Source organism: Octodon degus, unplaced genomic scaffold (genome assembly GCF_000260255.1).
Source record: "Octodon degus isolate 3935 unplaced genomic scaffold, OctDeg1.0 scaffold00046, whole genome shotgun sequence".
NCBI lineage: Eukaryota > Metazoa > Chordata > Mammalia > Rodentia > Octodontidae > Octodon > Octodon degus.
Genome location: NW_004524622.1, coordinates 9316967 through 9334065, shown reverse-complemented (window position 1 = coordinate 9334065; position 17099 = coordinate 9316967). Strand labels below are relative to the sequence as shown.

At 35.4% G+C, this 17099-nt stretch overlaps 1 protein-coding gene across 6 annotated transcripts in view; it reads left to right on the top strand.

Moving 5' to 3' along the window:
- Positions 1-17099, top strand: part of Btaf1 (B-TFIID TATA-box binding protein associated factor 1) — a 129421-nt gene that overhangs the window by 74185 nt on the left and 38137 nt on the right. For all 6 annotated transcript variants that reach the window (XM_023716153.1, XM_023716152.1, XM_023716155.1 and 3 more), the window contains 6 exons: positions 4239-4665; positions 6024-6214; positions 7604-7757; positions 8929-9038; positions 10647-10848; positions 11503-11651. In XM_023716153.1, the coding sequence (XP_023571921.1) occupies positions 4239-4665; positions 6024-6214; positions 7604-7757; positions 8929-9038; positions 10647-10848; positions 11503-11651 (1233 nt within the window). The remainder of the gene's footprint in view (positions 1-4238; positions 4666-6023; positions 6215-7603; positions 7758-8928; positions 9039-10646; positions 10849-11502; positions 11652-17099) is intronic.

The window sequence follows — 17099 nt, the reverse complement described above, 5'->3', positions numbered from 1 at the left end:
ATTACAAGTTGAAGTCATTGTACTGATGGGAACTTAGAGGACTCTTTCCAATTTTTGGCTATTGTGAACAATAAAGGACAATGCAGGAATAAAATGTTGAGTCATAAGTTAGGTCTGTGTTTACTTTTATTTTGAAAAGGCCACATAGAATGCTTTCCTAGCATATTTGAGGATCTCAGTTTGATCCTCTGCCTCACAAAACATACATCCATCTGTGCATATACAGATACTATAAAACTTCAGGGGAAAAAAAACTTAGTAAAACTTTAGGCTGAGATGCAGCTCAGTGGTAGAATGTTTGTCTAGGATACATTAGACCCTGGTTTTTAATTTTTTGTTTTTTATGTACTGGAGACTCAATCCAGGGCTTCAAGCTTGCTACTAAGTAAGTGCCTCTAAGCTACATTCCCTAGTATTGCTACCACTCTGTTTTTCACATTTTAAGACAGGTTTTAGTTAAAGTTACTTGAGCTGGCCCGAAACTTAGGATCCTCCCTTAAACCTCCCAGGTAGCTAGAATTACAGACATGTACCACAAAATGCCTGGCAAAGGCCCAGATCCCAGCTCTGATCCTAACACTTAAGAAAGAAAATTTTAAAGAATACAGATCTTTTCCCGAAGTGATTATATTGTTTTACACCCTGAATGACAGTTTGAGGGTTCTAATTCCACCTCATAACCAATATTTGGTGTGACCACTCCCTTTAATTTTAATCCATTCTGTGGTTCTATGATATCATTATAGTTTTTATTTCCCTGAGGATGAATATGTTGAACATTTTATATTTTATTTGCTATTTGTACATCTTCCTTTTTGAAATGTCTTCACCTTTTTTGTCTACTTTTAATTGAGTTATCTGTCAGTTTTGTACTTGTAGTGATCATCCTGTTTTCAGCCTCCCCAGTGCTGAGATTACAGGCATGTGCCACCACCCCTGGTCTCGGTGGCCAGCTCAGCACACCTGGGGTCAGGGCCCGTGCAACATGTGGTGCCGAGGATGGAACCCTGGTCCCTGTGCTTGCCTAAGCAAGTGCTTAGTCCACTGAGCTAGCTCACCAGCCCAGGATTTTTTTATATATCCTGAACATCAGTTGTTTGTCAGATAGATGTTTTCTGAATATTTTCTGATAATATATGACTTACCTAGTGATTTTTGGGAATACTTTATTTAGAATTGTGGTGAAAGCTAAATTATTTGTTTTCTTTATGGTTATTGTGTTCTGTGATGTGAGTAACCTTTTGCTATCTCTTAAGCAGTAGAAGAATTTGCACAAATTGCTAAAGTTTTACAATATCTATCAGTCTGTCTGTCTGTCTATTTATCTATCTATCTATCTATCTATCTATCTATCTATCTATCTATCTATGTATAGATGGATATATGTTATATTTGTGCAGCAGAAGATCAAACCCAGTTCCTCCTAGACCTGCGCTCTAATGTGGAGCTGTATCCCTAGCTTTGCGTCTTGAATTAATGCTTGTGTAGTGTGTTAAATACAGATTGAGGGTTTTCATCTAGATAATCTCATTTTCAGCATCATTTATTGAAGACTTTCCCCAATTGGATTGCTATGACATCTTTGTAAGAAATCAACTGAAGTTTAAGTGTGGGTCTCTGTCTTGGTCTCATTTTTCAGTTTGTCTCCTTTCACCATCCCAGTACCAGGGTCTTGATTACTGCAGCTCTGTACTTGAATTTAAGTCTATGAGGTTGGGTGGTATAAGTAACTTCTCCCTGAGCACTTCATTTGTGTTTAGTCCAGTGAAATAATGTTCATTTCTTGCCCCCCTTTCTAACTGAAAAACTAATAGTTTATTTTTTCCTTTTTATTAGAAAAAGTTAAACTTGCCATCTTTACCTGAGTTATTTTTATAGGGTTGTTTCCCTTATTATTTTCTGTAAATATTTTTTGGTGGGGTCCTCACCTCCTTGTCTGATTAGAGTTAAATTGCTTAAATTTTATGGTTTGACTTCATTTTTTAGTATCCCTTCTTCAACATCATCACTGTCTGTCTGTTTATTTTTGATTGTACAAGGGATTAAACTCAGGACTTTGTGCTTGTCAGGCAAGCACTTATTCAGCTGACCTATCTCCCGTGTTATTTTTAATTGGAACTAGAGGTTGAGTGCTGAACTCTACATTCCTACTTCATTAAAAAATTTTGAAATGGTCTTACTAAGTTTTCTAGGCAGGCTTTAAATTTGTGATCCTACTTCTACATCCCAAGTAGCTGAGATTACAGCTATGCTCCCCTACATCTGCCTTCAAGATCATACTATTCAGGCTACTTTTCTTTTTCCTCATTGTAATTGTTTTGACCTGGAGCAAAAGATAAGCATACATATCAGAATCTCTGGAAGAAAGTCTTGAGGCCAGGGTCATTTATAAGATGTTTGACTAAGAGCTACTGCCCTTTGGTTCTTTCATAACTTGTGTTCTTCCATTAGGCATTTTTATTTAGATTATCTCACTGTTACTTCAAACTTAACCATAATTGGGGATTTTCTTTTATAGAAAAGTGCCCCTTTTTATCCACACTTAGAAATAAAATTTGCCAGCATTTTCTTTCAGGAAGTTACTTGTTTTTATTCCTTCTACTTCCATTGGCACAGCTCATGTTCCCTGGAGTATCAGGCAGTCTCTGGTCCATCTACTGCTGTTGCTGTGCTGGACTTCAGTTGCTGTACTCGTCCTTCAGTGATCCTTTGATCACATCCTTCTGCTTAAAAACATATTTTCCTTTTCTCTTTCAGTTTTTTACTTCCTTCCTCACCTTTTGTAAATTCCCTCTTTTCTCATTATTTTTCAAACTTCATCATAACCAAGCTTTTGGCTTTCTTCTTACAGAAAGAAATACATTATACTCTTCTGTGGTTCATTCATTCATATTTCTATGCCTGATCTCCATTTACTTTTCCAGAAATTTCTTATAACTCCCTAGATTAATTTAGATTTTTTTTTTTTAAAGACAGGGTCTCACTATGCAGTTCAGGGTGGCCTTGAACTCACTATTTAGTCCATGCTAGCCCTGAACTCTTGGCACTGTTCCTCCTTCAGCCTCCCAAGTGCTAGGATTACAGGCATGTGTTACCAGGCCCCATGCCGAATTCTTTTCTTGACAGTCTGTCATTTGCACTTTGTGCCCAGGTTAAGAAAAATGGTTTGCAGTTTCTCATATCTGTTTGCAAAGATCTATTTTTAATCTGATTTATTCATTCTTTCAGACAATGCCTGTATTCCAAACTGCTCTGGATACTGAGGTGGGAGAATCCTTTGAGTCCAATAGTGAAATCCTTTCTTAAAATAAAAACAGTTAACAAGCGTTAACTACCTCTGGCAAGTCTCCTCTCATCTCTTTCCCTAAAAAGAGTTAAGCAGCCCTCAGTATTCCGACAGCAGTTTGCCTTTATCTCGCTTCAGTGATGTTTTTACCTTATGTATTTCTCCCTCACATAACTAATTGTATTTTTGAGTGAATTAAGATATTCTAAAAATATTGATTCTCAACCTGGAATATACTAAAAGCTACTAAACTGTACACTTTAGGTGAGTTATATTTGTTTATAGCTTAGCTTTTGAAAAGGTGGACCAAACAGTCTAAAGGAGGCTTGTAAAATAGTCTAGAACAGTTTTGTAACCTTGTCAGCAACCTCGTTGGCAACTAAAAAGATAATGGCTAATACATCATTTTTCTTCTCCATTTCCTAATGTTTCAGCATTTCCACCAGAACAAAAGTCAAAGAATGAATGAAAATAATTCACTTGGCAACACTTAGCCATGTAGTAGACAGGTACCCTAAAAGTTTTTGAGTTGAGAAGGATATTTTTCCTAAAAGAAGTTTGTCAATTTTGATATTCCTTTATTTTTTATGTTCCTTAATTATATCCCTAATTAAAATTCTGTAATTAAACTTAGTTATCATTTAGTTTATATTTGTTTATAGCTTTATCATCTCACCAAGTACTCTGTGGGTCTTAAATGTGATTTTTCTCAATTGAATTAGATACATTTAAAGAATAAGTAATTTCATTCCTTTATCTTAAAAATATATAATATTAATGTTAAGTTAAAACACATGTTGGGAAGTTTTAGATATTTGTTTAATTTGCTGAATACAACACTATATATTGTGATGCTTACTAGTGAACCAAAACTTGCAGTCTGCTACTTAGTAGTTTATAGTCTATTTGGGGTTGTCATTAATGATTTTTAATTTCTTTTTTTTTTAATTAGGTCACTACTGTTTTTAATGAAGCCACATCAACTTTCGATTTAAATCCTCAAGTGTTACAACAATTAGATGGTAAACGACAGCAGGTCCAAATGACAGTTACAGAGACAAACCAAGAGTGGCAAGTGTTGCAGTTGAGAGTGCATACTTTTGCTGCGTGTGCAGTTGTGAGCTTGCAGCAACTTCCAGAAAAATTAAATCCTATCATAAAACCACTAATGGAGACAATTAAAAAAGAAGAGAATACACTAGTACAAAATTATGCAGCTCAGTGCATCGCTAAACTTCTTCAGCAGTGTACAACAAGGATACCCTCTCCTAATTCAAAAATTATTAAGAACCTCTGTAGCTCACTTTGTGTGGATCCATACCTGACTCCTTGTGTAACATGTCCAGTACCAACACAGAGTGGCCAGGAAAATTTGAAAGGTATAAATCTAAACCTGTATTTAGGGTAGAGAAGGAATTAACCATTTGAGTTTCTTTTAATTTACTTACAGGTATAATTTAAGTACAAATCTAGTTTATGATAGAGCTATTTCCCATTTTGAGAGAAAAAAGATTGGTTATAACAATTCCTTGTTGTATTAATTTCCACGTGTTGCTAATGAGTCACAACTCTAGATGCCAGTAAGTCTTTCAGAGGAGACCTGATACCTGAAATAAGGTACTGAAAGTTATGGGACAAATTATTCATCCTTTCTTCACCTTCAAAACCACTGTATGGCTGTTATAGTTTATAAGCTTAATTGTATCAAATGCTAATTAATGAAAGTTTTTTCTGTAATTGGTTTTCTTTCATGCTTGTTTTATGAAATAAGTGAATTCTCTAGAGTAAATAATACTGAACCAGTTTTTTGTTTTCATTTGGAGAATTTATGTGGAAGACATCTGCTTTCATCAGGTTGGTCTCAAAGACCAGTGTTTCTTCACATTAGTCATGTTTGGTTTTTGTTAATATTTTAGAAAAAGTATTCAAAGTGGAATGGATTTATAACTTTGGCACAGTGTAGATCTTGGGAGAAAATGTGAATGAATTGGCAGAAAATAGGCATTTTGAGAATTAACCTTAAAAAATAGGTTCATGTCTCAGCTCCCCCTTTATTAAAAGTAAAGCAGCAGTATGTGGTAGTGGCCAATGTTTTTCTGAATTTATTGTGACTATAGGCTGTTTTATGTGAGTGTGTAACAGAATTGAACCCAGGTATGCTCTACCATTAAGCTGTATTCATATCTCTTCTTATTTTCTGAGACCAGGACTCATTTGTCTTATATCAGGCTCCCTTAGAACTGGGATTACATTATTGTGCTGCTGCAGTTATCTCAAAAGGTTTCTTTAAAGAAAAAACTTGTTTGAAATATTTTAATGTTTCTTTTGCTTAGGCCAAACATTCCTGTGCTTGATATTTCTCATTGTACGTGTGATACTGCAGCTTTGAGTACCTTAGGTATAAAGCAGATAAACTTGTTGCCATTTCATGGTCAAAAGAAAAATGTCATCAGCCTATAAATATTGAGACCCTGCAGGGCGTGGTCACGTGCCTGCAATCTCAGCACTTGGGAAGCTGAAGCAAGAGGATTTCAGAGAGTTTCAGGCCAGTCTGTGCTACATAGTGAGTTCCAGGCCAGCCTAAACTACAAAGCTAGACCCTGTTTCAGAAATCAAAAAAACAAAAAACAATAACCAAAAAAACAGCCTTAGTAAGTCTAAATATTGTGTTTCTTTGGGAGTAGGAAACATTAGTCACCTATATTATGATTAAAAGGTTAACTATTTTCTTTACTAGGTTCCAACTCAGAAAAAGATGGAATGCACCATACTGTCACCAAACACAGAGGTATAATTACACTGTATAGGCATCAGAAAGCTGCTTTTGCTATTACAAGTAGGCGAGGTCCTACTCCCAAAGCGGTAAAAGCTCAAATAGCAGATCTTCCTGCAGGAAGTAGTGGGACTGTCCTTGTTGAACTTGATGAGGTAAATAGTTTTCTGTTTAAATGCTTTGATTTCTTTCTTATACAAATACCTAGCCTACAGATTGAAAAATAAGTTCTGATGTGTGCTTCCAAAACTATAGTTTTGTACTTAAAAGGAAAAGGATGGATATTAGTAGCCTTTTGGAGTACCCTGGCAACATGATCCAGAAAAATAGTAAACCTCTTTAAATTTCTTGTGTGTCTTGTAATTTTTACCAGCTTAACTTTATTTTGCTAGACAGGAAATGCTCTTAATGGTGAGCACATAAACTATTTGTAAGTACAAACTAATTTCTTCCCATAGTGTTGACCAAAGATACTAAATTACTATGAAAACTTAACTTTTTCTCAGTCTTACCAGTCAAGATATCCATTGATATTGAGAGAAGAATTGTACAGGTGTCAAATTATCACTGTCTTTTAGTCAACCTAGAGTTTATTTACATGTGTGGTGTGAGAGTTCTAAAAAGTTTTGAATGAGTAACCAATTACTGCACTGTTGAATCCTTTCTTCTCTGATTTGTAATGATACCTCCTCTGTTATATATCATGCTGTGTATTTGGGAGGATTTTGTTTGTACTTTTTATTTTGCTCCACTAGTCTTCTTATTCTACCTTTTACATTTCCTTAAAAAATATGATAAACAATGATAAAGGAAATGTTTGATTTTGAAAAATTTAAGTCACATTATTAATGGAAAAGATTCTGTGGTTGTTTTTGACTGCAAGACATAGGAATTTATATGGGTTCAGTAATAAAATATCAATGCTAAAAGATTTTTCTATAAATGCAAGTCTATTGAAAAATTTTTAAATCAACATTTTAGGTCATTTTCCCGTATTTTTTATAAAACATTCTTTTTTTGAATCTGGCCTATTTTGCTTAACATGACCCAGTTCCATCCATTTTCATGACTCAGAAATATTGTGTTGTGTCTATATACATCACATTTTTAAAATCCATTCATCTGCTGATAGATACCTAGGCTGTTATCATATCTTCAGTTATTATGACTTGTATTCTAATAGACATAGGTACACAGGTATCCCTAATAGAATGCTCACTTTTAATTCCTTTGAGTATATACCAAAGAGTGATTATATCTAGGTTTATATGGTAGTTGTGTTTTTATTTATTTATTTTTTTTTGGCAGTACCGGGTATTGAACTCAGGACCCTGCGCTTGCCAGGCAAGCACTTATTCTACTGAGCTATCTCCCTGGGCCCTCTAAATTTAATTATTGAAAAATATTTTAGTTGTCATAAATAAATCTAATAAGTGCTTTATTATTTAATGGAAATATTATCAAGTCTAAATTCTCTTGATAAAATTTAAAATGCATTATACTTGGTTTCTGAAATTTTCTGTTGAACTAACATTTAATTTCAGGCCCAGAAGCCTTACCTAGTACAACGGAGAGGAGCTGAATTTGCTTTGACCACAATAGTGAAACATTTTGGAGGTGAAATGGCCGTGAAGCTGCCACATCTCTGGGATGCCATGGTTGGCCCACTGAGGAATGTAATTGACGTAAATAATTTTGGTATGCACATGTTTTTCTACGTTTGATTTTTAACAGCTTTTGTTGTGTATCAATTAGATGTATATCCTTATAATGTAAAGATGCCAATTCTTACTCATACCAGACAAGCTAATTTTAAGATGTTAAGGTTCATAACTTGTACTGTAACGTCATGTAACTCGGTAGTGTCCCAAATTTTCTGATCAAGAAGATTATGGGGCCAAAGAGGAAAGTGATTGATGATGTAGAGTGTGCCTAGGGAGAGTCACATGCAGAGAAAACATTCTCTCAGGCTTTCACAAAGAGCACATTGGCCAAGCAATGGCCGTGACTCATCCACATGGCTGACACTGACAAAGGATCTACAATCTGAGGTACAGGATCTCAGGATAAATCCTGAGGGGATTTCACTGACCTTATCAGACCCAAAAGCTACAACTCTTGTTGCATAGGTCCTGCTTTACCTTGGTCTTAACCATCCAGCAGAAAAGTATATAAACAAAGTATAAGAAGTAAAGCCATGGTGTTATGTTGAGCTGTAGTGGACTCAGGTCAACAATTTCTGACATTGCCAGTGAAGCAGAAGACCCAATACTGTTATGGGCTACTGGACTCTTTTAGAATATTTTGCTGAGTTTACACACCTATAATACTCAAATAATGGAACTTAACAAAAAAAGGGGATACAGATGAATATCCATTTTGTATCTGTGTATTCAAAGTGGTTAGGATAGATATATAGTTACATTCTCTTAACAGAGGGATTTGTTCTAATGGTGTTTGTAAGTAGGATATCATGTCTGCATCTTGTACAGCAATTAACCACTAGGAAGAATGTATGCAATGTGTTAATTATTGAAACTGTTCTACCAATTTGGTTTGAAACAGTCGCATTGCTATTTGTTTCTCAATAAAATTATGGGGAAAAAAAGATGTAAGGGTCATAAAAACATTTCTATTTTATTTATTTTCATATTCTGTGTACTTTTTGCTTTTTCTATATTTAAAAAAATACTTGAAATGGAATGCTATTTTAACTTTCATTTTTTTATAGTACCTAGCACTTAACTCATGGCATTTAAACCCAGAAATATTGACTCCTATACTAGCTGGGAAGGTGCTAAACTTTTGTAGAGCTGTAAATTTTTTAAAAGTATTTGTTAAGTGATACAGATTTAATGTATTTGAATAGATGGAAAGTCCCTCCTGGAGAAGGGAGATGGCCCTGCTCAAGAATTGGTGAACTCTTTGCAAGTTTTTGAAGTAGCAGCAGCTTCAATGGATTCTGAACTTCATCCCTTGGTAACTAATGTAGAATTTCTTCAAATAAACAAATGGTCTTATTTAAAAAAAAAAAAAAAAAATCTTGAGACTTGAAAAGCATTAACTAGATGTCATTCCTAGTAATTACATTTTTATTTTATATGCTATAGCAGTATTCCTCCTTTACTGAGATAACACAACTCTTCTGGGTTTTGTGAGCTAGATATATGAATGCTAGAAGCATTTATTTAGTCTGGAAGCTTAGAATGGGCAATGTGGAAAGGACTGGCACCAGAGCTAGATATAGACAAAGGTAAATCTATAGCCCTATTTAGACAATCCTAACATTGTAGCTCCAAGAATGGAAGAACGCCAGTAATAAGACTGTTTCCAAAGTAAGTATAACCATTGAAGAAAATTACTTGCATAAGATGAAAGTGATCAGTAGTAAAGACATAACCCTGGCTTGTGATTATTTTTAAAAAGTATTATACTTATAAAAGAATTATTACAGTGCAAAGAGAAAAGTAGAGAATCATCTTGTTTGTGCATAGAGAGTATTATTCTTTCCATGTGTCTACATTAGGAAGCTCTTTGCAGTTTATATCATTGTAAAGGTTTCTAGTTTTCTTTATTGCTCACTAACATATAAAAATTCATAAAAGTGAATCTAGAGAATAGAGCATGAAACTTTTCTGTGTTTTGTAATAAGATGTGTTCTTTTACCCAAAATTTTTGCTGATAGCTGGGCATGGTGGTGCATGCCTATAAGCCCAGCACTCAGGAAGCTGAAACAAGAGGATCCTTGGGTTTGAGGCCAGTCTGGGCTACAAAGTAGTTCAAGGCCAACCTGAACTACATAATGAAACTGTGTCTCAGAAAGACCACCCCACAAAATAAATTGTAAGCTAGGCTCAGTGGCAGATAGCAGTAGTTTCTGCTTCTTGGGGAGTTAAAGCAGAATGATTGCCTGAACCTAGTTCAAGGTGGGGTTTTTTTGTTGTTGTTGTTTTTTTGTCTTGCCATTGTTTTTTTGGCTTATAATTAGTAAAAAGAAAGACAGAACATTTCTGTGTCCCCTTACTTCCATGGTTCAGCAAATTACTTTCAGCTAACTTCATAAGGTACTTGCTTCCTTCATTGGTCTTTGTGTTCCATGCAGCAGATACATAATAGAATTTTTTTTTTATGCTGTTGCAGTCATAACATGATAAGCCAGAATGTGGAAAGTACCAACCAAAATGTAGTACCTAAAGCTAAATCAGAAGCAGTGAACCTAGTAAACCTAAACCACTGCTGCCAAATCTATAGGAAGCTGGTGGTCTTTGGTGCTGTTTTCCCAGTCTCAGAGGGCGAATCCTGAAAAGGTGGCTTTTAATGTGTCTTCTGTTCATTGTAGAAAGAACTGAGTATTCCAGCAGGTCTAAAAGAGGATATTGAGCAGGGGAAAGTTGTGTAACATTCCTTACTTTTCTTTTTGAACATTAATGTGACTTTAGATTTTTCTCTGGAGGCTGTTTGGAGTTATTTAGAGGTATTTTTAGATTTAGATGCATAAGGCCATCTCAATAGGAATTTTTATAGTTACATTTCAAACAGTAGATTCCCTATGAATATTCTAATTCCCTCTAACTTTTTTACTTTTAGTTGGTACAACATTTGCCTCATCTGTATATGTGTCTTCAGTATCCTAGCACTGCTGTGAGGCACATGGCTGCTCGTTGTGTAGGTATCATGAGCAAAATAGCTACCATGGAAACAATGAATATTTTTTTGGAGAAGGTACTTCCATGGCTCGGAGCAATCGATGACAATATCAAACAAGAGGGAGCAATTGAAGCCCTTGCCTGTATCCTTTTTTATTTTGACAAACTAGAAATTTTATTTATTTTACTTAAAAGATGGCTAAATTATAACTGAGTTTATAGGAGGGCTATACTTGCTAGGTCCACTGTATCAAGACTTGGTGACTGTCAATATCATGGTAGAATTAATGTTTTATGAGTTATACTCCTATAATCACTATATTCTGGCATTGGTATCTTGCAAACTTAAAGGAGTTTTTCTGTTTAAAAATCTTGCTAATAAAACTTCTACAAAATCTTGCTAATAAAACTTCTACGAGTCCTTTTAAAATAATAGACCTAAGGCTAGCGGTGATGGTGCAAGCCTATAATTCTAGTACTCAGGAAGTGTGGCAGGAGGATTGCCGAGAGTTCAAGGCCAACCTGAACTGTATAGGGAGACCCTGCCTCAAACAATAAAAAAGATAATAGACATAGTTTATATTTTTAATCATGAAAAAATTACATAATGTTTTCCAAAGAGCAACAATGTAAATGCTATTATAGTTACATCATAGTTTAGTTCTTCAGTCATTCTCTTCAGTGATAGTCTGGGTGAGAAAGTGAGGTACCTCCTTAGAAGTTATAATCTTAGTGGCTTAATTTGTGAAAACATTCATCTCAAAACCATCTAGAAATTTCCTTAATCATGTATTCAGGTGTAATGGAACAACTGGATGTTGGTATTGTTCCATATATTGTCCTTTTAGTTGTTCCTGTGTTAGGAAGAATGAGTGACCAGACAGACAGTGTAAGATTCATGGCTACACAGTGCTTCGCAACGCTGATTAGACTCATGCCACTTGAGGTAAGTTGAAGATATTTGGTTAATTTAAAGAACATGTCAGTTTTTTAAAAAGCTGATGTTATTTTGAAAATGTTAATGTTACACATGCATTAAGACTTAATAGATACTTTTTTAAAAACACAGTTTAACTTAGAACAGTGCCTACTCATTGATGCTATTCTTGAAATATCAATATTCTTAAGTTTCTCTTGCCAAAATGTAAATGAAAGGTAAGTTTGAATTAGTAATTAAAACCATAAAAAGTGAAGTTTCTGTGGGAGTATGTAGCAAGACTAGAATACTCACATTGAAACATTTTGGCATACATTCATGTGGTAGAAATAGTATGTGACCACTGCTGGAAGCAGAAGTATCTTAAAGCAAGAGATGAACCTACATCCTGCCTTATAATATTTTTAGGGGATTGATGTAATTCAGGAAATAGATGTACATGTTGTCCATGCTACAAGATTTATCAGCACTTTCTATTGTGGAATAGCATTCCATTGTATAGATATATACCATGTTTTGTTTATCTGATCATTAGTTAACATATACTTAGATTGTTAATCAGTTGTTGGCTAGTATGAATAATTTTACTGTGAACACAGCACACTTAAGTCTTTTTGAGAGAAACTGCCATTGTGTAGCTCAGGCTAGCCTTCTACTTAGTATTCTTCTAGGCTAGCCGTGGAGTGTTGGGATCACTTGTAGTGATCCTCCTGGCTCAGCCTCTGGAGTGTTGGGATTACAGGTGTGCACCACCATTCCCAGCAGTTACTGTATGTCTTGTATGGGTATTTATTTCTTTTAATTAAATATCTGAATGAAATTGCCAAGTCATGTAGTAAGTATAATTTTTAGGTAAACTTCTAAACTAACCCAAATGTAAAATGTACCATTTTACATTCCTACCACCAGGTATGATATATTCATACCTGTCTGACTTTGTAAAAAATTATTATTTAATTAAATTTTTAATTACTTAATAATTTTATTATTTAATAAAAATTAACATTATTATTATTTTGAATGGCTTATTTTTTAAAAAGTAGCTGTATGAGTTGAAATTGAAGGCACAGATCCTTGTGTCCAAGCAAATCCATTCTATATGCATAACCCAGAGAAATTGAAGACATGCCAAGATACTTTTTTTTTTTTTTTTTTTTTTTGTGGAACCGGGGATTGAACTCAGGCCCTTGTGTTTGCCAGGGAAGTGCTTATTCCACTGAGCCATCTCCCTGGCCCCCCAAAAAATACATTTTCAAGAGTAATTATTACAACATTATTTACAATAGTCTAAAATTGGAAATATTTGCAAACACTAGAGTAGATATGTATTTAATTTGTGGACTGTCATATTTCAACAAAAACAAACTGCAGACATACCCAAGAATTTTTTTTTTTTTTTTTTTTTGGTGGAACCGGGGATTGAACTCAGGTCCTTGCACTTGCCAGGCAAGCACTTATTCTACTGAGCTATCTCCCAGGCCCCCCAAGAATATTGATAACCTTTAACACAGGGTTCATTTTTATGAAGTTGAAGAACAGGTAGAAGAAAACTGGATGTGTAATTAGATGATAAAAGTATAAAGAAAAGAAACAAATTACCATAAAAGTCAGTCAAGTGATGACTCTTCTGGGGCAAATTATGATTGCTAAGGAGCTTTATCAGACAATAAAATTGTTATATGTTTCCCTGCATACATATTTTATTTCACACTAAAAAATATTATTTGATCCCTGGCATACCGTGCTGACCCTGTCCTGGGGTATGCTGAGCTGGTGATTGAGACTGGACATGGTGACATGCACCTGTAATCCCAGCACTTGGGAGGCTGAAAACAGGAGAATCACTACAAGTCCGATCTATGTAGTGAGACCCAGTAGATCCTGTCCTAAATACAAAAATAAATAAGTAAAATTAAAGTAGCCAGTATGACTCCCCCCCAAAAAGCCCCTCAAACTAGACCACTGTGTCAACCAACAGTGGATTCTTTTTCCCACAGCCTCCCTCACCACCCTGACATTTGTTATTAGTTGATTTGTTGATAATAGCCATTCTTTCCAGGATGATTAGTTGTATTTCTTCATTGAAAAGAGTGTATTAATCTGAGATGCCCATTTTTGGAATAGATTAAATTTAGGAGGCCTAATTTTTTTTTTTTTTTTTTTAGTTCTTTACATGTTCTTCATAGTAATCCTTTGAGGAATAGCTGGCAGGGTTTTTCCCACATTGTGGGTTGTGTCTTCACTCTGTTGGTGGTTTCTTTTTCTGTGCAAAAGATTTTTAATAAAATGAGATTCCAGTTGTTGATTCTTTGTGATAGTTTCTGTGTAATTGGTGTTTTATTCATAAGGTCTTTTAATCCACTGTTGGTTGACACAGTGGTCTAGTATTGGGGGCTTTTTCTGGGGGGTCATGCTGGCTATTTCAATATTTTTTATTTTTGTATTTAGGATAGGGTCTACAGGGTCTCACTACTTAGATCGGACTCGTAGAATACACCCATGTTCTCAAGAGTTTTGCCTATTGTGCTTTCCAGCAGACTTAATGTTTGTTTTAATATTTGGATCTTTGATCCTTTTTGAATTTAGTTTATGCGTGGTGAAAGATATGGGTCTAATTTTAATCTTTAGCATGTGCGGAGGCAGTTTTCCCAGCACTTTATTTCCCATTCTTTATTAAAGATGCTATTTCTGTCAAAAATAGGTAGTGGAGTGTGTTGGGAGTTGTTCATGCATCTTCTAATCTGTTCCATTGACCTTCGAGTCTGTTTTAGGTTTTTTTGTTTTGTTTTTTTTGCCAGAACCGTGGTGTTTTTAATCAGAGTAACTTTATAGTATAATTTGAAGTCTGGGATTGTGATGCCTATGTCTTGCTTTTGTTCAGAATTGCCTTTGCTATTCTAGGTCTGTTCTGCTTCCAAATGAATTTAGGACTGTTTTCTCTAATTCTGTGAGATACGATGTTGAAATTTTGACTGGAATTGCGTTCCCTGTGTAACAATTTTGGAAGTATGGCCATTTTCACTTTATTGGTTGTTTCTGCTGAAAACAAGGGATACCTTCCCGTTTTCTGTTGTCCTCTTCAATGTCCTTTTTCAGAGTACTGTTTTTTTCAACATAAAGGTATTTTGTTTTGGAAGGATGCTATTATGAAAGGTGGTGTTCCCCTGATTTCTCACAGTGAGTTTGTTACTTGTATCCAGCTACACTACTGAATTTTTTGTTGTTTTTTGGTGGTACCAGTTATTGAACTCAAGACCTTGCGCTTGCCAGGTCAGCACTTATTCCACTGAGCTATCTCCCCAGCCCACCTGAATTTGTTCATTAAATCTAGCAGTGTTTTGTTTTTGAGTTTATGGAGTGTTCTATGTAGAATAGTTTCTTATTCTTAAATAGTGTTAACTTCTTCAATTCCTATCATTGCTTTTATTTATTTCTCTTGTTTACTTGTTCTGGCTAAAGTTTTTAGGCCTATGTTGAATAAGAGTGGAGACATTGGACAGCCTTGTCTTATATCTGATTTTAGAATGAAAGCTTTCAATTTTTATCCAACATTTATATGATATTGGCTGTTCATTCTTGTTCGTTCTCTCTCTGTGTGTCGCTCTTTCTCTCTGTCTATCTCTTGTTGGTCTTTAGAGACAGAGTCTTGCTGTAGAATTCAGGCTGGGCTCAAATTCATAACAGTCCTCCTGCCTCAGCCTCCCAAGTGCTGGGATTAGGGCCAGCAAGATAGCTCCATGGACTAAGTGCCTGCTTAGGCAAGTGCAAGGAGTGGGGTTTGATCCCCAGCAGCACATGCCTCACTGGCCCTGCCTCTGGGCTCACTGAACCAGCCACTAAGACCAGGCATGGTGGACCACACCTGTTATCCCAGTGGTGGTGGGTTGAAAACTGGAGGATCATTATGAGTCCAAGTCCGAGCTGCATAGTGAGACCCTGTACCAAATACATGTAGTGATTTTTTTTTTTTTTTTTTTTTTTTTTCTGCCTCAGGATGCCTTAAGGGCAGGTCTGGAAAGGCATGAGGATCTGGGGATTGAACCACAATATCCTGAGCTTGAGTGATTTTGCTTAAGCAGGGACTTAAACAACTGAGCTAATAGGCAGGCCCCTCAAATACATTTTTTTTTTTAAAAAAAGGTGCTGGGATTACTGGCCCCATGTAGTTTTCTTTCTTAGTTGGGCACTTCTCTGGTTTTGGTATCAGTGCTTCTAGAAATGAATTTAGGAATGTTGCTTCCCTTTTAATTTCATTAAAGATTTTGAGACGTAGTGGTGTGAGGTGTTCTCTAAATTTCTTACAGAATTGAGCAGTGAATCCATCAGGGCCCACGCTTTTCTTTGTAGGTTTTCAGTTACATTTTCAATTTACTGGTTTATTTAGGACTTTATATCTTCTTGATTCACCTTTGGTAATTCATATGTATCTAGTAATTATTTCTTCCACATTTTCCATCTTATTATAATACAAGTTCTCAAAGTAAATATAGATGGTCTTGTGGATTTTTATAGAGTCCATTGTGATTTCACTGTCTTTTCATTCCTGATTGCATGGGTTTGTCTTTATTTATTTATTTATTTATTATTTTTTACTTTTTGCAGAACTGCGATTGAACTCAGGTCCTTGTGCTTGTCAGGCAAGCGCTTATTCTACTGAGCTATCTCCCCAGCCCCCGAGTCTTTTTTTTTTTTAATGAGATTGCTAGGAGTTTGTGAGTCTTATTTAATCTTTCGAAGAACCAGCTCCTTGATTGATTGCTTGTATTGTTTTCCAAGTGTACAGTGCATTATTTTCTGCTTTATCTTTGTAATTTTCTCCCTTGTATGAGATTATCGCTTAATCTGCTCTTTCACTGCAAGTTTGAGGTTCACATCAAGTTGTTTATTTGTCTTTGCTCTGGTTTCATAATACTGATACAAATTTCCCTTAGAAGACCGCTTTCATTGTGTCCCATCAGTTTTTGTATACTGTATTGTCATTATCATTCAATTGTAGAAACTGTCTAATTTCTTCTTTAATTTCATCTGTGATCCATTGGTTGTTCAGGAGGGTGCTATTTAATTTCCATGTTTATGAAGTTCTAGTTTCTGTAGCCATTGATTTCCAGTGTCAGTGCACTGGTGGTTGGCAATATGCGTGGGATAATTTCAGTTCCTTTGCATTTACTTAAACATGTTTTATCAGCTAGAATATGGTCTTTTAAAAATGTCCCATGTACAATTAATATGTATTCTGATGTTTTGAGGTGGAACACTCTAGAGATCTACTACTAAATCTATTCCTTCAGCAGTTCAGTTCAGTTCTAGTATTTTTCTTTTGGTATGGGGAATCAAATTCAGGACCTTGCACTTGCTGGGCAGACATCATGCCACTGAGCTGAATCCCCAGATCCAGGTCCATCCATCCGTGTCTGTCTGTGTGTGTCTCTCTCTCTCTCTCTCTCTCTCTCTCTCTCT